The following is a 21,229-nucleotide window of genomic DNA, read 5'->3' on the forward strand; positions in this document are numbered from 1 at the left end:
TATTTATTTCCTATAAATACTTTAAAAATCATTTATTAAGATTAAAAATTTCTGTGTCAAATAGAAGTTATTGTTGCATTAAAGAATGCAACAATTTTTGTTTTGTTTTATTTTGTTTAATTCAGCATAAGATAAATGCTTACATTTTTACTTTCCATTTTCAAGTGCATTTTTGATCATGTCATTGCAAAATGATGTTAATACTAAACTCTGCACACTAAGAAAACAAAAGTTTGACTAATTACTTTGGAGAAAAAACTCCCAACATTACAATGATGGCATTCTCCTATTGGAACGATTGCTTTATACATTTACTGTACGGTTTGTCTTTAAATGCATTGTGTCTTTGTATTTTCAAAAAATTAACAAACTGCTTTGAAATGTTCATTTGTCAACTGCATTTTGTGGCTTTGTGTTAATGTGATCTAATACTGTGATTGTTTTGATTGATCTGCATTTATTTAGAGAGATAAGTCACAGTTTCTTATTCTGCTGTTTCTCAGTTCCACTTCCTTTTCAATTTACTGAAGGCAAAATGTAGTCTCACAAATTTCAGTAAATATTGGATGACCCTTACTGTAGAGTCCCATACCGCACTGCCTTGTACTTCACAGCCACTGGAACAGCCACACAGAGAGCCCAGGCTACTCCTGTCAGCAGCAACAGCACTGCAGCTTCCTCTGTAGCCTCCTCTGGAAACAGTGGCACTGGGCAGCATGTGCTGGGGGCTGCTCCTGTAGCCTTGGGCCAGACTGTAGCTGGTACAGTTGTGGGTGCTATGACCCCCATCAGCCAGCCTAGATTAACACAGGTCCCTAGGCCAACTCTAGCCTCCAGCCATGCCATCCAGCCCAGCTTATTGTCCCAGAGGTTGGTTCTTACATCTCAGGCTCAGGCACGGTTGCCTAGTAAGTGGCCTGCCATCCCCTGTCTCAGTATTTTCCCTCCACCTCTGGCACAAGAGTTTTGGCTGCTTTAGACTGAGGTCTTTACCTGAGGAACTGCTGATATGAGTTCAGTCTGCACTTATTAGCAAAAAAAATGCTGCTTAATATGAAGTGGCATCAGTACTTGGACTGCAGCAATTTTGGTCAGAAGTCATATAGCAAAAACAATGCAGCCCATAGTGGGAGAAATTGTTCCTCTTTCAGACTGATATCAGCAGCATCTCAACACCCTCAGTGTTCCCCCAAATCTTTTCTTGAAACCTGCATGTCCACTCTGAATGAGACACTTATGTCACACCTTTGCATCACTATGCTATTTAACGTTAAGGAAAATTCCAGGATTTTTAAATCTGGTCCATATTTCCCCTTTCATTCCTATGAATGTTATTTAAAACACAAAGATCTTTGCAATCAGACCTATACTGAGAGAGGTGATCATTCATTTCATAGATTTAAGGCGTTCTAAAGTTACGTTTGTAGTGAATAACTTTTATATTCTGCAGTAAAACAAAAGCTGTGTCTGTTTTTCTTCCCCTCTGAAAAAGCCAGATTGCAGTTGGAACATTCAATGTTCTTGCTTATTCATTTGTCTTTTCACTTACTAAATGTCAACCTAAACTTGACAAACTACAATTGAGAGACTTCTGAAATTGTTTCTTTTTAACAGTTAAATCATAAAAAATTTCAAACAATTTAGTCAAAAATCTACTTCAAGTAACTGATTTTCATAAAGAAAATTGCTTTAAAAATCCACATTTGTGTGGTATTTTGTGTTTTTCTTTCTTTATTTTCCTAGTGGTAGCAAAAGCCCTTCTCCTATTAGACATTAAATAAATTATAAGGTAAATGCTTTGTGTTTTGATGGAATTTCATTTACTAACAGGAACATTAATTCCCCCTCTACACGTGGTGAACATTGTTCTGTTTCTCAGTATGGGTACAACTGCTTGGATTTTTGTGTCTGTCCAACAGACACATGGACAAATATGGCCCAATTTGAAAAATGCAGGAATATTCTTGTATGTCCTTCTGCTCTTTTCAATATATTTTTTCCCAGTTGACTAATATTTTGTTATTTCTTGCATTAGCTGAACGCCAGGAAGAAAGCTCAAACCCATTTTGTTTTATCCCCTTTTGCTACTTTTGTTTCATTTGATCGTGGACGTGCTGTGTGGCATGTGGAAACACAGAAACTGTTTTGCTTTAAGTGTCAAAATAACTTTTTCAGAAGCACACAGTCCTAAAATATCAATAGGCATATCTCAGTCCTAAATTTTTAAATATATAATTTTTTTAGCCTGATCCGCTAAGTGTTAAAAGTTGCATATTTTATGTGTTCACTGCATATCTGTCTCTCAGCTCAACTTTTCTTATTTTACTGGTGCTCGGTATAAACCTGCGCTTTTAATGTTATTAGAGGAGAACAGTTTGCAATTTTTAAATGTGGGAAAATGAGGGTAACTTATGGACAATCTTATATAAGAGTCTTAATTTTTTTCAAGTGAAAGTATGTCAAATTATTTTTTATGTATTTAGGATCTTCAATTTCCAATTTAAATGACAGACTCAAATTGTTCCCCTAAATTTTGACGTGTGTTGCCTTGAAAAAGTCTTTTTTCTTTATGTATATTTATGTTCCAGACACAATCTTTCCTGAATATAACCCTGATAATCCTCTTTTTTTTTCTTACGATTTGTTGAACTAGGAGCTGCTAAGATCCAGTTATGAAGAGGAGTTTTGCTCTTCACACTGAATAATCCACCCTGTTTTTGCATGCAGTACTCTTTTTCACCCTCAAACTAACTGAAGTATTGTACTCAATTGCTGTGTATTTTTTTCCCTGTTACTCATCTTTTAGTTTATATTCCTTCTTTCAAATAAAGGTGGAGATGTGAAGATTGCCCAGCTGACCAACATAGCAGGCACTCAGAACCGCATCTCCCAGCCAGAGACCCCCGTCACTCTGCAATTTCAGGGAAACAAGTTCACTCTGTCCCCCAGTCAGCTCCGCCAGCTCACAACCGGACAGCCTTTACAACTCCAAGGTGCACTCGGTAATGTTTATTATGTCATGACACATTTTTTGTTTTTCCTGTATCATTATAGTTTTATTTCGCCTTTTATTTGTTTTTTTGTTGCCATTTTTCCTTTGCTGTGAAATGTTTGTTTATTTTAGCACGCAGACAGGTTATTTTTTGAATTTGTACCCGACTCATTCTCTCATCAAACCTAAATCAAAAATATATCAAAACCTTTTTTTTTTTAAACTCAGTGACGTCTAGCATTTAATTTAAAAGGTTAATAGCATCGATTCATTTTTGTTTTTTTAATTTTCAGCCATCGGTTTAAAAGTGCAAGTTCATTCTTGTTCATTGTTATGTAGACTTTAACATAGCTTTAGTTTACTTGAATTATGCTGATGTTTTACACTTCAAACGAACCTTAAATAATTGTTAGTTTCATTTAAATTGGTCTTTTACTCTAACAGTATTTTTGACTATTTTTTGTGTTTTATTATTAAAGAAACAACTTTGGTTGGTGAAAGTAGTACATCAATGTGGATTATAAACGTAAATCAAGACAACAGAGCACTGAAATGAAATGTTAATACTAATAAACCCACAGTTATAGGTAAACAGGTGGTGCTATTGGGCAGTTTAAGTTTTACATCAATGCCTTTCACATCCTTGTGTTACCAGTCCCCTCACAATTATCATGAATATTAAAATTTGTATTCAAATACATCTCCCAATGCAAAGATAACAACAGATAGGATGCATTGTGAAAAGGTTTATGAATAGTTGGTATCAAATTAACACTATTGATTAGAAGTTCCACTTTGTGGGCTTTTTTTTTCTGAGCAGTTACTGATCTTGATTTGTCCCGTTTTCAGGACTTACTACTGACTGAACTGTGTGCTTAGTGAAGTTGTCTTCATTTGTACTGTGAATTTAGGCAACATCCTGCAGATTGTGTCAGCTCCAGGGCAGCCGATAATCAGGCCACAAGGATCCATGGTGATGCAAGCAATGCCTCAAGCTGGTACTGCTTCAAATGCCACAGTTCCAGCCAGCACACCTCATCCAGGCCTGTCGACATCTCAACAAGGTGAATCATTCACAGCTAACACATTTAACTCACTGATTCTGATTTGGAATCAGTTCTTACAGTTACACGATAAAGCTTTTTGCTTCGGAGTTCATCTGTTAATTTCACACTTTTTTTATAAGATCACTTAATTTTTCTCAAAACTAATATCTTCTTAAGGCTCAAGTGTGACTGCAAATGCTACATCAGCCTCCAGCAAGGTGACGAATGCTGCTCATGGGGTTTCTCTGGTGAGAACTTTCATATGATGCTTTGTTTCTGAATTGAATAAAAGAAATTTAGATGACCACAGAAATCTACTTCAACGGTGACTTCTTTAAATCAAAATATATTTAAAAATGATCAAATAAATGAAATCTGGAAGTGTACAAAGCAACCAGGCTGAGCTTACTGGTAAAAGAGCAGATGGAAATTTGAAACAGATAGAACCTGTTATTGTGTGAATGAGTGTCATTTTGTTCATGTGTAGAAAGTTTTAGTTGTTTACTTGAAGTTACCTTTCATAACTTCAGTCATTTTATGTCCAGGAGCCCACAGAAGAGAAGTCTCGGCTGCTGAAGGAACGTTTAAGGAGCTTGTTTGAAGCCAATGAGCGGCGCTGCAGTCGCAGAGTTTTATATGGATCAGATCTGGTTCAGGCCTGCACCCTCATCTCTGAACCTGCTCACACTGCTCTAACTGCAGGAGGGTGGAGGTGGGTGGGCAGGGAGAGCTGTGTGAGGGCTCAGAGAACCTGTGTGGGTACCACCTCTGCCCTGCAGAGCGACCTGCTCTCTGTGGAGGAGCGCCTGGGGGCTTCAAGCAGTCTTATCCAAAGGTACTTGGCCAAAAATATTGATTCTTTTAGATTTTTATGATTCAGAATATTTCCTTCAACCTGTATAACAACTTGTGGAAAAAAATTGTGCTGTTTTTGTCATCTTTAGACTTTCGTGTGTGGTTCCCCCAGCTGTTGCCTCACCTCCCCACCTGTATGCAGCCAATCCTTCAATTCCTTTTAGGCTGGAGCAAAAGTCCAATCGCCGTCAACTGCAGGAGTCCGCTGCTCCCTATAGTGAAAGCATCCACCGACTAGCATCTAAACCTCTTATCAGTTGTCCAGACTTGCAGTTGATGCAGATGGATTCAGGTTGGTGCAGCATCTTTTCACAGAAACGTACTAAAAATTAGTTGGACTTCAAACTTTTTAGACTCAAATTTAAATATATATTTGCTTTTCTATTTTTTTTATTTTTACACCATGCATAAAAAGGTTGCAGTGCTGCACATCAAAGATCTGCAAACATAACTTTCTTCTCTTTTTGGGTTTAGATTTGTACTTAATTCATAAAAATCTATAGAATTGCCAGTTGTGTATATAAGAACCACCAACATTTTTAAAAGTCTTTAGTCTAATTAGTTTAGAAAGTGAGTAAAGTTTAGCCTGCAACTTCCTGACTGTTAGTGAATTTTCTTTGTTCGTGCGCCATGAATATTGATCATCTGTCCTTATTTTTTATTTATCTGAGACTTAAATGGTTGTCATTTTCTAAATAACTATAGGGAATAACTAAAAAGAAAAAAATGAAACTTTGATGGATTTTTTTGTCTTAAAGGTAAACTGGAAGCTCTTGCTATTCTGCTGCAGAAGCTCAGGTCAGAGAGCCGCCGAGTGCTCATCTTTACTCAGATGTTGAAGATGCTGGACATCCTGGAGGCCTTTTTAGATTACAGGCAGCTCACTTACGTTCGCATCGATGAAAGCCTCACTTTGGACGAAAGACAGGTAAAACCCATGTGTCTTCATTTGTTATGGGTGCCTTCTGTCTATATCTGTAATGCTTTTAACTGTCTATCAAAGTTACAGTTGTGATCTATGTTGTGTATTGCAACCCTCAGTCCCTCACAGAATATTACATTTGTACAATTGATCCTGCTGAAAATCTGGCAGAAAGTTATTAGAATCCCCCAGCAAACAAGAAAAGAAAAAATAAATCTACTTTCTGGAGGCTCTGAGAAAACAAAACATTTAGATTATTAAAACTGTCAAAGTAAATAGTGTTTGCTATGCTGTTGTTGCTGCATGTTGTTTCTCTTCGGTTAATGCTCTGTGTGTTGTGGTCTTGCAGGAAAACATGAAGAAGTTTAACAGGAAAAGGCAGCTTTTCTGCAGCATCCTGACCAACCGCTGCTGCACTGCAGTTGGGACCATGGTTGATGCAGACACTTTCATTTTCTACGACACAGACCTCAATCCGAGCATGGATGCTCTCACACAAGAGTGGTGTGACAAAATAGGACGTTCTAAGGACATACACATATACAGGTCATTATTTCAATCCTGGAAAAAATGTTTTTGTTCTTTTTGGTCATTGGAAGGAAGCATGGTAGCTATCACTTTTCAACTCCTGAACAGGGTTATTGAAAAAACTTTAAGAGGTTTTTCTGTGTCGCTCAGGTTGGAGAGTGGGAACTCCATTGAAGAGAAACTGTTGAAGAACGGCACTAAGGATCTTATCAGGGAGGTGGCCGCTCAGGGTACTGACTACACATTGGCTTTCCTGACACAAGTAAGCCTAACTGGGGTGTTCTTTACATTTGTGACATCAAGATAATATCCCTTTAGTATGTTGTGGTGTGCAATTGACAGTGAGGTTGTTTTAGATTGTGTTATTCATGCAATTTGATCACTTAATTTGTATTTCTTTTGTGTAGCGGACAATCCAGGATCTGTTTGAAGTGGAGGCAGGTTCAGGAGTAAAGGTCCAGGAGTTTGTGGTTCTGCACCAGGAACCATCAGCCTCTGAAGCCATTTCTCCCAAAGTGGCAAGGCCCTACATCCAGGCTCTGCAGAGCATAAACCTGGATGCCCCAGAAGAGAAGGAACATCAGCAGGAGGGAGAGTCAGCAAACAAAGAGGCAGAGGAGTTGGAGCACCAACACAGAGATGATGCTGTCCAGATAGAGGAGCTGAATGCAGTCATGGAACAGGTAATTTTTAGTCTGAAAAACAATTTTCCTTAAAGTGCTAAAATGAAAGACATTAAAAATAATTATTAGATTCTTGTAGTTTTACTTTTTTTCATGTAGATTAAACAAATGATCCCTGGTCCACTTAAAAACAAGAAACTTTGTTCATCTGCAAGTTATCCTTAATGTGATTCCACACTCATCTTTTTGGTCAAACATTCCAACTTTTCTTAAGCAAGATTTACCATCTACCCAAAAACATCCTCACTGCCCTCTATGATCTCTTTGTAAACCAGTGCTGGTAGCATCACTTTCCCTTCAGTTTAATTATAAAACTACAACATTTTAGTCTCATTAAAAGCTGAATAAATATGTGAATATGTGAGCTAGAGGTCACCGACTCCCTGACAACTGCCCAGTTTAAAGCAAATCAAACTGTAGTGTGTTTTTTCTCTCTCTTCACCACAGCTAACTCCCATTGAAAGATACGCCGTGCATTATCTGGAGTATCTCCACATCAGTGATGATGAAGTTGCACTTAAGGTGAGAAGTTCATTTTCACTCCTTTTTTTTTTTAACTATCTTAAGAAAGTTTTAGCCGGTTAAAAAAATAAAACATCTGTATTCTGAAAATATAAGGTATGAAGACATAAATATTAAAATATCTAAACATTTTTGGGTCTTAATTCTCTTGTGCACTTGTATGCACTAAATTAATTTTTCTTCGATTAAAATAAAAGAGCAATATCTTTTGATATTTAAGCTTTATTGCTGTTGCCAACCTGTTTTTCAAGGTTAACCACTGATTTGATGTTTGTTGTTCAGAAGCAGCTGAAATCTGCCAAAAGAGCCTGGGAGCTGCAGCAGCTTCAAAAGCTGACGGAGGAGAAGGAGGAGCAGAAGATGACGGAGGGAGAAGAAGATCTGTTCACTTACACCAGAGAGGATGCGTACAACATGGTGAGGGGCCTCTGCCATTCTTGTTGATCAGCAACAAGCGTTGAGTCTGGTTGGGTTTCCTGATGTGGATTCAAGCCCTTTGTTTCTGGTTTAACAGGAGTATGTGTTTGAGGCGGAGGATGGTCATACAGAAATTATGCCGGTAAGACGTCAAATGTGTCGTAGTCATTGAGTTGTATTTTTGTTTGTTTCAAATGTACAAAACATTACAAATTTATTATGTGATGCCTAAAGTGCTTTCACGTAGAATTTTGATCTAAAAATGTTGCATTTTGGCACAAAATCAATTCTTTTTTTGTTCTGTGACTTTTGAAAACAGCTTTGGACTCCACCCACACCACCACAGGATGACAACGACATTTACATCGACTCAGTAATGATGCTGATGTACGACACTACACCAATGCCAGAGTCCAAGCTGCCTCCCATCTATATCCGCAAGGAACACAAGCGGCTCAAGATGGATCCCTCTGGTAAAGAATTGTATTTAAATGGGTGTGTGGTCTTTTATTTTTTAAAATTCTAAGATCTTATATTTTTGCAGCAGCTGCTAGAAAGAAAAAGAAGGGCCATGGGGAAACGGTCATCCCTCCACGCTCCCTTTTCGAAAAAGCCAGCATGCTTAAGGTTCGCCGTGAGGTAAAGGACCAGAAAAAGAACTTCTCCCTCAAGCAGCAGGCGCCATTCGCCAAGCCGCTGCCCTCGCTGGTTAAGCCTGCCATGGAGGCCGGTCAGGACAACCCAGAGTGGCTCATCAGTGAAGACTGGGCTCTCCTTCAGGTATCTTCATACCCATTTAACACTCCATACTGCTTCAACAGGTGTTTGATTTCACAACACACATAACATGCTTCCTTTCAGGCTGTCAAACAGCTGCTGGAATTGCCGCTGAACCTGACTATTGTGTCTCCTGCCCACACGCCTAATTGGGATCTGGTGAGCGACGTGGTGAACTCCTGCAGTCGCATATACCGCTCCCCTAAACAATGTCGCAACCGCTATGAGAATGTGATCATCCCCAGAGAAGAGGGCAAGGTACCAAACAGCCACGACAAATACGTCTCTGCTCTAAAACTAGTCAACAATCGTATCTTTAAATTATCCACTTCTTTTATTTTTCTAGTTGGTGTATGAGGCCAACCCCAAGAAGAAAACCAAGAGCATTTATAAGGTGTTTGTTTTTACTATTCACTTTCTTTGTTAAATTGCCTTCCCTCATTTTTGTTTGTTTGTTGACACTGCTTGTGGATTTTTCTGTTCAGTCTAAGAACAGCCGGCCTCTGAGGACCTGTCAGATCTACACTCAGGATGACAACACCTCCCAAATTCAACTCTACAACAGCCGCTTTGAACTCATGAAAATAATCGCCAGCAAGAGGAGTCCACCAATAAAACCACTGTGAGCACTCGGTCAAAACATAGTCAAGTCAAACCAGGAATCAGATTTATTTTTATATTGTACATACATTTATATGAATGTATTTATCCTTTGTGCAGGCTCGGAATGAATCCATTTCAGAAGAATCCCAAACATGCATCAGTCCTTGCAGAAAGGTGTCTTTTTTTTTTTTTTTTAATCTACTTATTAACCTCCATTTAATCAGGCAAGACGGATTGAGAACATGTTAACTAAACATCCTTTTCTTTTTTAGTGGAATTAGCTACGATAAGCCTCTGCCTCCCATTCAGGTGGCATCTCAACGTGCTGAGAGGATCGCAAAGGAGAAAAAGGTGAATCTAAAAATAATTCACTTTCTTTCAGCTGTTAAAAAAAGCCATTTTCAACCTGAAAATGCTGAACTCTTTGTCACTGTCTGGGTTCTGTACAGCATTAGTTCAGTATTCTGTTTAAATGCGGTCATCTCCCAGCATATAAGTAGTCCGGTTCTTTTTTGGTCATCTGCTCCAGGCCCTTGCGGAGCAGCAGAAGGCTCAGCAGTTGGCCCAGCAGCAGGCTGGAGCTCCTCAGGCCGGGGCAGCACCGGGTCAGACGCAGGCTCCCGCTGCCGGCCAGGTCCCACAGGCTTCTGCAGTGACCGGAGCTGCTGCTGTGCCTAATGCAGCAGTACTGGTGAGAATCCAAAATTTCCCCCACACATATGCTGCTCTACCAAAAAGTTTTTACTCTGTTGAATTCTCTTCTTTTTCTTTATTTAAAGGCGGGAGCAATAAAAAATGCTGCTGTTGGTTCAACCATTCAGGCTGGTAGGTACATTTTTTGGTTAAAAATTTAAATTAGCAGTTTATTGTGCATTTCAGTTGTTAAAAATGTTTTTGTGCTTCTTAGCGACTGTAGGAGGGAACGTGATTGTGAACACAGTAGCTGGAGTTCCTCCAAGTCCCTTCCAGGCCAACAAACGTCTGGCATCCTCAGTCATACCCGGAACTCTGTCTGTGAGTCATGTAGTTATTAGTGCTTCTCTGGATTCATTTACAGGGGCTCCGTGCTTTTGTGACGGGGTGACGCCCCACATTTAGCGGTCAGGGTGACCCACACGGCTTTTGTTCATTTTGTTCTTTGTCGTTTCAGCCTTCAGGCACGGCTGGAGCTCAGGTGGTTCACGCGCAGCAGAGGGTCACAGCTGCAGCTGCACCCACTGAAGTGGTCACCATAGCTACAGGTCAGGGGGTTCGCGCAGTAACTCCAGTGACGGCCTCTGCAGTAGTTTCAACATCTTTGAGTCCAGTCCAGTCACAGACCCGCCCACTGGTCCCGCAGGTCGCTTCAGGTACTGAAAACAGACTTGGACGGTTTTCTGCCATCTTTGCCGTTTCCTGACTTTCCCCCCATCGCCCTTTCAGCCACGGGAATGCAGCTGTCACAGAAGACTCTGACTCCGGCCCAAATCCAGCTATTACGACAACAGCACGCGCAACAGCAGCAACAGCAGCAGCAGGCTACTTCACCTCAGCTTAAGGCTGTAGGGAAACCTCAGGTAATATCCTTGACTCACAACAATGATTTCTTTATGCGCTGATAAAGCTATTGTGAAGTTTAAGCAAACATTTGCTTTGTAATTTAATGCAGTTCTTGTTCACAGGAGTTGATAAAAATGCAGAAGCAGAAGCTGCAGCAGCAGCAGGTTGCTGCGGCGGTTGCAGCAGCCCAGGGCCAGCAGGGTGCAGGAACCCAGCAGGCCGCTCAGGTGCAGCCCGCTCAGGCGACTCAAGCTAGTCCTCAGCTGGCTGCTGTGACAGCTCCTCGCCCTGGAACCGTTTTGGCTGGACCCCCTGTCAACACACTGCAGGTGGCCAGACTGGTAAGATCGTCAAAAGCTTCATATCCAAAGGATTTATATGGATTCACATGGAACATTAAAGAAATTCTCTGGACTTTAACAATAGGGCTGTAACGAGTATCCGGGTGCTTGCACCAAAATATAATGCTTAGAGCGTAAAATGTTGAAGATCTTTGAAGATAGAAAACTGTGGAGAACATTAACAGGTTTTGTTGTTAAATTATCCAAAACGGCAGTGATTTTTATGCTTTTTATGTTCATATTTTAGTGTTGTTTTTTTGTTAACCAGAAGGTTGACAAAAAAAACTTGTTTAAAATGACAAACACCATTTCTTTCTATTTAAATCTTTGGGTTTTATCAGTTATGTCAATTCTGATCTCTTGTTCTAAATAAACATATAAATGTTGGTGATTTTAAACAAATAATTTCAATTTTCATACATCCAGTAAAAAGACATACACATAGTAACAAACACATTAAAAAGTAAGAATTGAGATTCGTTTCGTGAATCGTTGAGGTCGATTCATGAATTGAATCGGATTGTCACTTAAGCAACAGTCCACAGCCCTACGTAACGACTCATCAATTTATGTGATTACACTGATAGTAAAAAGTTGAATTGTATGAATGCAGAACATTTTTAAATAGTTGTTGGAGGGAGAAACTAAACTAGGACTTCAAATGGAACCGCGGTGAAGAAAAATTAGCTAGACAGTTCTTCACAAAGAAAAAAAATAGAATAGAATCGAGATAAAATCTTACAAAACGTTATGATCCTCAGCCACATTTTGAGATCTCTTTAAAATGGATTCATCTTATGGTCAAAATGAAGTCGTGAGCTAAACTTTGCCCGCTTCTGTTCCTGTTTTTTAAAAGTTAAAAACGGCAAGAGGATTAAAATCTGATGCTTTCGTTTACTTCTAGTTATTTTTTTGTATTCTGGTTAATAAGTATGGTTAATATAATGAATAAAAAAACACATTGGTGCAGTTTTAATAGTTTAGTTTAAAATCTAGACGAAGATACTCTTAACAATATATTGTTTTTAGATCAACATAAAAAACCCTGTTGGTTTGGAAAAAAAGCTGGTATGAATTTTGCCAACTTAATTTTGACTAATCAAAAAAAAATATCTGTAAACAAGTCATTAATTTAAAGGTTTTTTTACGATTAGTTCTGGAAATATTGAAGAGGATTATGATGGATGGGTTTTTTCAGTGGAAATTTGTTTCTTTTTCAGAACGTTACAAATAATGTGGTTTTTGAGCCAAATTAGACTTTCTGATGAATTAATGTTATTTTTTTATTATTTAGAAGAGATCAGGGCTTCAGCATTTCAATAATGTTTACTTTGATTGCTTCCCAACGTCTCAGCACCTGTGGAGGTTATTTCAGCTTTAGTGATGTTTACACTCTGCTTGTTTACACAGACTCGAGTGCCTACTCAGGGGCAGATCCAGGCCCAGGCAGCACAAACTGCTCAGGTGACGCTCACAAAGCCCCCGGTGGTGTCTGTGCCCGCTGTGGTGTCCTCAGCTGGAGTCACCACTCTGCCAGTTACTGTTGCAGGCATCAGTGTGGCCATCGGTCAGCCCCAGAAACCAGGTGGGCTGGAAAGATTTAATCCTCTTGATGCACTGATGTTTATGAAAGCTATTGATGACTGTTATTCTTGCTCTGTGTGCGTTTCACTAACGGGAAGAAGATCAGATGAAGCAATAATATTTGGCTTGTTTAAAATCCAGCAGCTGAATCATGAAGTCCTGTTTAGGTTTCTTTGTTTTCCTCTCTCATAGGTGCTCCTGTGCTGACACAGTCCTTTCCCCAAATGCAAGTCCAGCAGCTGATTCAGATGAAGAAACAGCAGCAGGCAGCCGCAGCAGCCCAGCAGAAAGCAGGGCAGCCGCAGCAAGGACAGACCACCGTACAGCAGAAGGTAACGTCAGCAACAACACTCTAGAACTGGAGTCTTCACTGAACCCCAGTACAAACCTCACCTCCGCACTATTTATGTTGTGTCTTCAGATTGGCACCCAGCAGGTGACGGTGCAGGCAGCACAGCCAGCCCAGCAGCAGAAGGTGACCTACGCTGCCACCACCCAACTCCAACCAGGAATCAAACCACAGTTCTTCACCTCCATAACCCAGGCCCAAAAACCCACCGGAGCCCAGCAGATCCAGGTTTGTCCCCAGTGGCAGCAATCCTAAAGAAATCCAGAGTTTCAGTTTGGTTTGTGTGCTAATAAGATTCTGGTTACTTATATTAGGTGGCAAAGCTTCCACAAATAGTGCAGCAGCAGCCAGCTGTGGCTAATATTCAGCAGATTGTGTCTTCTCCCCAGCAGGTAAGGGTTTTATGTAGGATTGAAAATGTCTAAACAGCAGTCCTTCTGTGTTGATGGACTGCAATCATTTTTAAAGACCCAGTCTGATTAAAAAAAGTGTTTTTGGTGTTTTTAACGTGTTCTTGTAGCATTTATCTCATGAAAATGGAGAAAATTGAGCTAAAATTCCATTTCTGAGTATTTCTTGATTTGAGCTGGTATCTGGCACTAAACTACAATATTGCTCTGCTTTTTTTTTACACCCGTAATGTTAGGTTGGGGTTGGAGAGCACATAAACAGATGGATAGCAGGAAGTGGGAGAGGGCTTACTTTGTGCCCACAGACCCACTCACAACTTAGAAATTCATTTCTGATGAACTTCTGCTGCCCAGCAGGTTTTTTATTCTGGCCAAAAATGGAATAATCAGAATAAAAAAATCACTTTTAGAATAGATTGAATGATGATCAGAGTGGGACTTTAAAGTATTAAGTTAAGATGGTTTGATTGACTTTAGCAGGGCGGGCACTTTTTGAGGGCAGGAAACATACATGAGATCTTGAAAATAATGATGAAGAGCTTTGATCAGCAGCACTTTGTGAAAGTGCAGACAGCTCTTGAATGCAATGGAATGGATCCCATCTATCCAGTCAGAGCAGAATTTTCATAGTCTCTCTCATTTGTGTTCAGATCCAGGCTCAGCCTCAGACTGTGACTCTGACCCAGGCGGCCACATCGGCTCCTGCTCAGGTGCAGATGATTCCTGCAGGAACGGCCACAGCCCAGGTGGTCCAGCAGAAGATCATCCCGCAGCAGGTAGTCACGGCGGCTGCCTCCCCGCAGATCCAGACGCCTCCTCCGCACAGCCCCGCTCAGCAGCCGGCCGCACCCTCTGCTGCCGAGTCCCCGGTACAGCAGCCCGCTCAGCCACAACAGTCCAAGAGTCAGGCTCGCCAAGGAGGCGTCCGGGCCAAAACCCCCGCCAAGCCCAGTGGTGGGAGCAGTTAGGACTCTGTCATCCGTGCACCAGTTGTATCACTGCAGTACAGACTCAAAGGATAAGGCTGCTACAGGTCCCTCAAATAAAGTGCAGATCATTTTGTAATCTTATCCTCACCTCAGTTTTGCACCACCACCCACTAACATCACTCCAGTGCTGAGGGTCGATCCAGACATAAAACCTGATCTGGGCTGATCCTCCAGTCTTTCTGGTGGGTGTAGATCTGTCACAGTTCTGTCCTCGGTTTGATCTGATTCTTTCAGTTTCACAACTTTAGTTATTGCTCAGTGTCTCAGACAGCACAGTGCAATGAGGACATTACATCACCTGTCCCCGAGGCTGAGCATTATGGGTCATTCTGTGTGGGGGAATGAGCTCGTCATTAGAATCCTTGTACTCATAAATAGTCCCTTTTGTGTCATTATCATGTCGTGTCTAGAAAAACTGAATGGAGAATGCACGTCGTTTTGGTCTTTTTTGTCAGTAAATACACTGTAAACATGTACTTCAGTATTTTCTTTTTGTTTGTTTTATTTTTTTCTCATAAATTCTTTTTTTATTGATGTCAAAGGAAACCTTGTAAATAGCAACAAAAACATTTGTACTTGTAAAGTAGTCGTGTTTTCATTGGATTTTTCAGCCTAATTGTAATAAAGTGTTTTGTTTTTATACACAAACTCATCTTTTCCTTTGATTAAAATGTTGTAAGTACTTTTGAAATCTTGTGAGTTCATTTTTGTCATAAAAAGCTTAATTGATTTTAGACAGAAATTCTGATTGTTTTGTCTTATTTAAAGACTCACTCTGATCATCTTATATATATTTCAAAAGGGTTTGTAGTGGGCTTTCTTTTTTTGATGATTATGCGTTTTTTTTTAGCCAAAATTAAAAATAAAATACTTGTTTTCTTTGGAGATGGGCACGGGACATTTCATCAGAAATTTGCCTCTGAGTTTTGGGCGTGACGGTTGACATGGTGGAAGCCGGGGTGTCGAGCTCAATCGCACAAAGGGCCAAAATCCAAAACACACCTAAATTCACCTAAAAGCCTAAATTGGCCAAAATAGGGAGTGTAAGTATTAGATTAACTCCGAAATAGCCTAAAAAACGAAAAAAAAAAAATCCAAAATTAGCCAAAAGAACTAGCATGTAGCTGAAATACAGTATTAGTTAAACTCCAAAATAGCCTAAAAAGGTGGTAAGTCTAAGTCTCAGTAAGTGAAAAAAGTCTAAAAAGCTAGCAGAAAGCCAATTTTTTAAACTTTAAATCAGTAACTTTTTAACATAATTGTGAAAAGTAAAAAGGCAGGGATATTCTAGAATAAATTAACTTAAACCTTAAGCACTTTCAATATTTTAGTTTCCATAAAAATATGTTTTGTCAAAATTATACAAATTAAAAACAAGCGCAAGATAACATCGGGCCATTAATAACAAAACAAAATGATTTGGAGGGCTGGATCTGGCCCCCGGGCCTTGACTTTGACACGTAGTGTAAGCCCACCCTCACTTCCCATGATCCCTCTGCTGCCCCTCACAACCTAACATTACCGGTGCAACAAAAATGGTAAGCAATACTGGAGCTATCCATCTGTGCAGTTTTGAGCTGGATGCACGAAAACAAACCAAATATAAAGTTTTCATGGGAATGAATATTTGAGAATTTAGAGTTCAACATCTTAATTAAGAAAACTGGGTGACTTCAGCCACAGATTCCAGTTTGATTTTGTCCATGTGAGGGCACCAATGTGCTATAAAACCCATTTCCCTCTGTGGAAGGTTTGTTGCCATTCCTAATTCTCTGGCTTATTGAAGTTTCCCATCTGCTCCTCGGTGAGCCCCCTGTGACTCCTCTTTCTACTGGCATTTGCCGCCAGCCCACATTCACAACTAAATGAGAAAGGTGAGTCAGAGGAGGGGGCTCAGACATGAGCAGATGGGCAAAGCTGGCTCCTTTGACCAAATCCACAAATGTTTCATTATAATAAATATCATATTTTAGTGTTTTACTCAGAATGGCAGTCATAAAGCAGTCCTCCTGACAATTGACAATTTGGAAGTCAGAATTCCAAGAATTGTGAAAGGGTGGGACATAAGTGGACTTCTCAAATTGAGTGTGAAGGTGTTAGTTTGAGAAAGGAAACTGTTTTTTCCAGGACTTCACCTTTCCCCTGAAAGATAACAAGGCTCAGGTGTCTTTTTGGATGTTTTTGAATCAGGCTGAGGAGCAATCCCACCTCTGACTATAGCAATTAGAGATCTTTGAAGCTGCGCAGGTTTTTGATACTTCTTAGTTCCAGATAAAACGCCTTCAACAGTTCATCCTGCCCCTGTGTTTGTGTCAGCTTGAATGAGGGCTTTTTGCAGCAGGGATGACACAGCCATCTCATGTGCCGACGGGCCTACAGAAGAGGGATCAGCTTCGTCGTTGCCTAAGAGACGCCGTCCAGCTCCGGCCTCCCGCCGTCAGCTTTAGGATGGAGGCGGCGTCCTCTCCTCCATCTAACGCTCTGGTCAGGCATCAATCACACAGCCTCCGGGGCTCCCCGGCTAATGATGCACATGATCGCCGCTACTGGAAAAGAAGCTGAAAGGTTGCCACGGCAACTAACTGTGACCCCCTTTAGTGCATTTCACAGGCCTGGAAAGGCAATCATTTGTGTAGAACATGTTGGGAGAGCTTTGGCAATTATGTTTTTCTAGTGCTTCACTCCTTATGGTTGTATCATAACAGGCTGTTTTTATTTCTTCATTTTTATTTTTAAGTTCCAGTTAATGATGGTGAGCAGCAACCTTAAATCAATAGATGGAAATGCACATCTTTGATCCATCATAGACCAAAATGAGGATATTCTCCTGCAACGTCCTTGCTCTCAGAATTAGAATTACTTTCTCTGTCTAGTCATCTCCCTGTGCTCCTTAAGCTTCCAACAAGCTGTGAGATGCCTGCGGCCAAGGCAGGAGAGCCGTATTACTCCAAATGATGAGTCACGGGTCTGCTGGCTGATTTCACTGCGAGATGATGATGCTGGGGGGAGGGGCTCATGCCGATTGTGACTTGTCTACTGGGAAGATGGGATGAGATAGTGGAGCTGCCACGCTCCACTTCCCGCAGCACGCTGATGGGAAGTGGCGCTTGGCACTTTGAGAACACACCAAGGAGATCTACAGTAGAAGCCTTAGCTCCCCCTCCCTCCCTTTCCTCTGAATCTCTGTTTCTTGTCTCTAGTGGCTCCACCACCAGCACCCCCTCTTCTACGATTGCCTCTGTCTGCTCACTATGCTCGACTGCTCTCGTCCTCCTAGCAGATCACTGGTTTGACAGCCATGTAAGCAAGTGGCTGTGAATCACAAAGAGGATCTTTGTCTTCTGTCTGCGTCTTGGCGATAACCTCGACTGAGGTGTGACCGACCTCTCCCTGACAGCGCCCAGTTCAACACTGGAGCTGTGAGGAAATCCTTGGATGCACTTTTTCTCTGTAGAAAGACGAAAAAGGCACAGTTAATAGTTAACATTAAAATTCTGATAAACATAGAGTTTAACCAATAATTACCAATCATTTGTTTAAATGAAAGCAAAAATATAGTACAATAACTATTTGTTCTGAGCATGTTTACTACTGTTGCACATTAGGCCTCCACAATAAATTGCAAAATTGTCATCAGTCGGTGCAGTTCGCCCAAAAGACAACGTAAATTGCAAAAAATTGCTAAATGTTTACACATATAACAAAACAATATGATGCTAGCTTAAAGTATTTTCTGCGAGTTAAATAGAGCCCTAATGCATTTGACCAATTTGATGGATCCCTTTTATGTTAGATTCCCGTCTCCTATGTGAAAAAGAAAAACTATGTGAACCCTTTGGGAGTATCTCAATTTATGTACGCAATGGACACATCATGTGTTTTTTTTTTTTATATTTCAGTCTAAATCGCAACAATGAAGAAGATCACTGCCTGCTTAAATCACACCAAAATATATTTTCATGTTTTTATTGAGTAGAATTGTGTCCAGTTTGTGTATAAAACCAAGTTAGTCCAAAGGGTTCACATATTTTCTCCTGCAGCTATAAATACATATAAATTTAAGTTTTATAGACTTTTATTTTATTTATAAAATTGTTGTAGTGAAATAGAAATGATTTACTTTTGTTTTGATATTCATGTATCAATTCACATCATCATCATTGAAATATTTATGCTAATATCGTGATTTTTCCTGACATCGCGCAACCTTTCTGCACCTAAAATAAACTCATATTTATTTTATTTTAATAGAGAGAACCTCCTAAACAGCAAATGACCTGACAAGTGAGCAGGACTGGGGAGCTAGGCGACCTCCCTGGCTCGTGTTTTGACAGAACGTGTGTAAATATTTGACAATAAATAACACACAGTTTGCTTTTTCATGGGAACTTGGTGCACATTCTGAAGCGTGCATGCTGCAGAGCAGCACCAGTGCCTCAAATCAAAACAAACAGGAGGAAATCCGAACTCGGACTCCAGTTTGGAGCCCTTTAACCATGAATCTGACTTCGTGGATACACGGATTCTTTAAGGATGGAAAATTTAACTTTTTTTTTTTTTTTGCAAACATCCCAGAGTTGGGTTATACCAAATTTAGGCTCTACAGGTGCAGCTGGCTAGCTTTTGTGAAGCAAAAACCCTTCTCGTCTTGTGTATGAACTGTTCAGGAGCAGAACTAAGAATTAAAGATGGATGAGGGAGAAGCATTGACTGTACCATCAACTTCATTGCAAATTATCCAAGTTATGAACTGACGTCAACACCCCGCTTTGTCCAGTGAATTAATATATGTCTGTGGGGAGAAGCATTGACTGTATGAGAGAACTGGAGTGAGTGAGTGTGATGTCACACATAGAAAAAGATTTACTTCCAACTCTAAGGAAGTGAAGTCAATGCAGTTTTTTCTCAATATCGACGTCAGTAAACAGTGATGGGTCCAAATCGGTGTGAATCGAAGACAGTACATAGACAGAACTGGACTGATTATACCAAATAGGAAAGTACCTGCTGGTCCCAGAATCCAAAATCCCATAGGCTTCAATTGGGAAAAAAAACAGCTGTTACTCGGTCATTCTGTTTGTCAGAATAACCATTCTTGCTCTGATGTCTTTTTTAACATGTTCTTGCTAAACCTATTTTTTTTTTTCATGATAATCTTCTTTATCGCTCGTTCTTCAACTAGTCAATCCGATACCTCAATAAGAGCATGTGGTGCCTCCTGGCCCACATTTTTTTTTAAAGATATTTTTTCTTTATCGCCATTCATTCAAGTTATAAACTGACCAATCAAATGCCTCAGTAAAAGCATGTGGCACCCGCCTGCAACGTTTTTAGTGCCAGAACAAGCTCACTCCTAATTGGTTGGCAGTACTTCCTCCAAAAACGTGACCGACTCGGACTAATCGCTGACGACGGGTTGCAATCGCGGTAAACATGTCAGGAAGTGACGGCGCAGCCTCTGGTCTGATATCGTGAGAGCTGAAGGTAATGCATTTCCTGTGGTGGACCTCAACGCATGATTTGTCCCGTTCTATTTATACAGTCTGTGCCTCAAATGTTTGAAGCATTTGATTGACAGATTTTCTGACCAATGCTTATTGACGCCGTCTGATCCCAAAATGGTGAAACTGGGCGGAAAAATGGCTACTGAATTGACTTAATTTCATTGGAGCAGCCTTGTTTGGTCCATCTCTATTCATGTCAATGGTCTGAATCAATGTTGGATGTTTTGAAATTTGATTACATCAATGATATTAATTATCCTTTATAACCTGAATCTATGATTGTAGTGTATAAATATTTGATATTAAGTCCCGAACCGGATATTGATAATTCATGTAGACAAAATGGTATGGTCGAGTCGGGGTGGGATTATATAAGTTCGCTTCCTCCCACGCCCTGTTAAGGGATCAACTTCAATGTGATATGTTATTTTTTTCATGTATTATTCCTGATTGCTTGAAATAAACCATTTCATTAATTCATTCATTCAATGTTCTCGTCCTCACCAATCAGGAGAGAGCTTGTTGGACGACCAACAAAAAAGAAAGCGGGCTCACGAGAATCTGTCAATCGAACGTTTTGAACGCTCAAAGTGAGACCACATGCTTTTAAAGAGACATCTGATTGGCCAGTTGGATAACCTGCACTCAAGAAAGGGGGAGGTGTCACTCAGTCCAGTCCTCGGGGAGAGGTTTGTAAAAACCCATCCACCACCCGACATACTCACACCTTTCCAGCGCCCCACCAAACCCCCACCCCCTAAACAAATTCACACACTCGCTGAGAGATGAACGTCCAACAAATGGAGGCAGGGGGGAGTGAAGGAGGGGCCTGCATGAGGATAGTATTGTGCAGCTGGGGGCAAACCCTCCCCCCCACCCCACTCATCTCCCCTTAAAGGCCAGTGATCAAGTGAGGGGGGGCAAGTTGGTGGGGCTAAAGAGGGGGTTAGAGGTGGAACTGTGTGTGGTTTAGGAGCTGCTGTCGTTCTTGGATGTTATTTATTGGCATACTCTGAATATCCTGCTGCCTCCTGCACTTCTGTCACTCCCATTGATCTTGTCCAGATCTCCCCCCATGGAGGGCTCTGCAGAATCTCTACTCCTTCACAACCCCCCATGCCTTTTTCTTGTCCTCAGCTGAAGTACATTGTGCAAAAAGGCCTTCTGC

At 40.6% G+C, this 21,229-nt stretch overlaps 1 protein-coding gene across 8 annotated transcripts in view; it reads left to right on the plus strand.

The window, feature by feature from the left end:
* The window catches only part of ep400 (E1A binding protein p400), a 30,165-nt gene extending 14,921 nt beyond the window's left edge, over nt 1-15,244 (plus strand). For 4 of the 8 annotated variants that reach the window (XM_024274538.2, XM_024274545.2, XM_024274544.2 and 1 more), the window contains 30 exons: nt 2,832-3,002; nt 3,904-4,056; nt 4,216-4,286; nt 4,584-4,873; nt 4,983-5,185; nt 5,652-5,821; nt 6,165-6,361; nt 6,494-6,605; nt 6,751-7,026; nt 7,474-7,548; nt 7,831-7,965; nt 8,063-8,107; nt 8,285-8,438; nt 8,510-8,745; nt 8,827-9,000; nt 9,089-9,136; nt 9,228-9,364; nt 9,463-9,519; nt 9,618-9,696; nt 9,869-10,036; nt 10,125-10,170; nt 10,253-10,359; nt 10,496-10,694; nt 10,768-10,901; nt 11,007-11,225; nt 12,636-12,810; nt 13,002-13,141; nt 13,231-13,386; nt 13,473-13,550; nt 14,219-15,244. In XM_024274538.2, coding sequence (XP_024130306.1) covers nt 2,832-3,002; nt 3,904-4,056; nt 4,216-4,286; nt 4,584-4,873; nt 4,983-5,185; nt 5,652-5,821; nt 6,165-6,361; nt 6,494-6,605; nt 6,751-7,026; nt 7,474-7,548; nt 7,831-7,965; nt 8,063-8,107; nt 8,285-8,438; nt 8,510-8,745; nt 8,827-9,000; nt 9,089-9,136; nt 9,228-9,364; nt 9,463-9,519; nt 9,618-9,696; nt 9,869-10,036; nt 10,125-10,170; nt 10,253-10,359; nt 10,496-10,694; nt 10,768-10,901; nt 11,007-11,225; nt 12,636-12,810; nt 13,002-13,141; nt 13,231-13,386; nt 13,473-13,550; nt 14,219-14,536 — 4,523 coding nt within the window. In that variant the 3' untranslated portion in view covers nt 14,537-15,244. The remainder of the gene's footprint in view (nt 1-2,831; nt 3,003-3,903; nt 4,057-4,215; nt 4,287-4,583; nt 4,874-4,982; nt 5,186-5,651; nt 5,822-6,164; nt 6,362-6,493; nt 6,606-6,750; nt 7,027-7,473; nt 7,549-7,830; nt 7,966-8,062; nt 8,108-8,284; nt 8,439-8,509; nt 8,746-8,826; nt 9,001-9,088; nt 9,137-9,227; nt 9,365-9,462; nt 9,520-9,617; nt 9,697-9,868; nt 10,037-10,124; nt 10,171-10,252; nt 10,360-10,495; nt 10,695-10,767; nt 10,902-11,006; nt 11,226-12,635; nt 12,811-13,001; nt 13,142-13,230; nt 13,387-13,472; nt 13,551-14,218) is intronic. The other 4 variants (XM_024274541.2, XM_024274540.2, XM_024274542.2 and 1 more) reach the window with 4 other exon arrangements.
* Nucleotides 15,245-21,229: the final 5,985 nt, after the last annotated feature.

This window comes from Oryzias melastigma, linkage group LG9 (genome assembly GCF_002922805.2).
Source record: "Oryzias melastigma strain HK-1 linkage group LG9, ASM292280v2, whole genome shotgun sequence".
In the NCBI taxonomy this organism is placed as follows: Eukaryota; Metazoa; Chordata; class Actinopteri; order Beloniformes; family Adrianichthyidae; genus Oryzias; species Oryzias melastigma.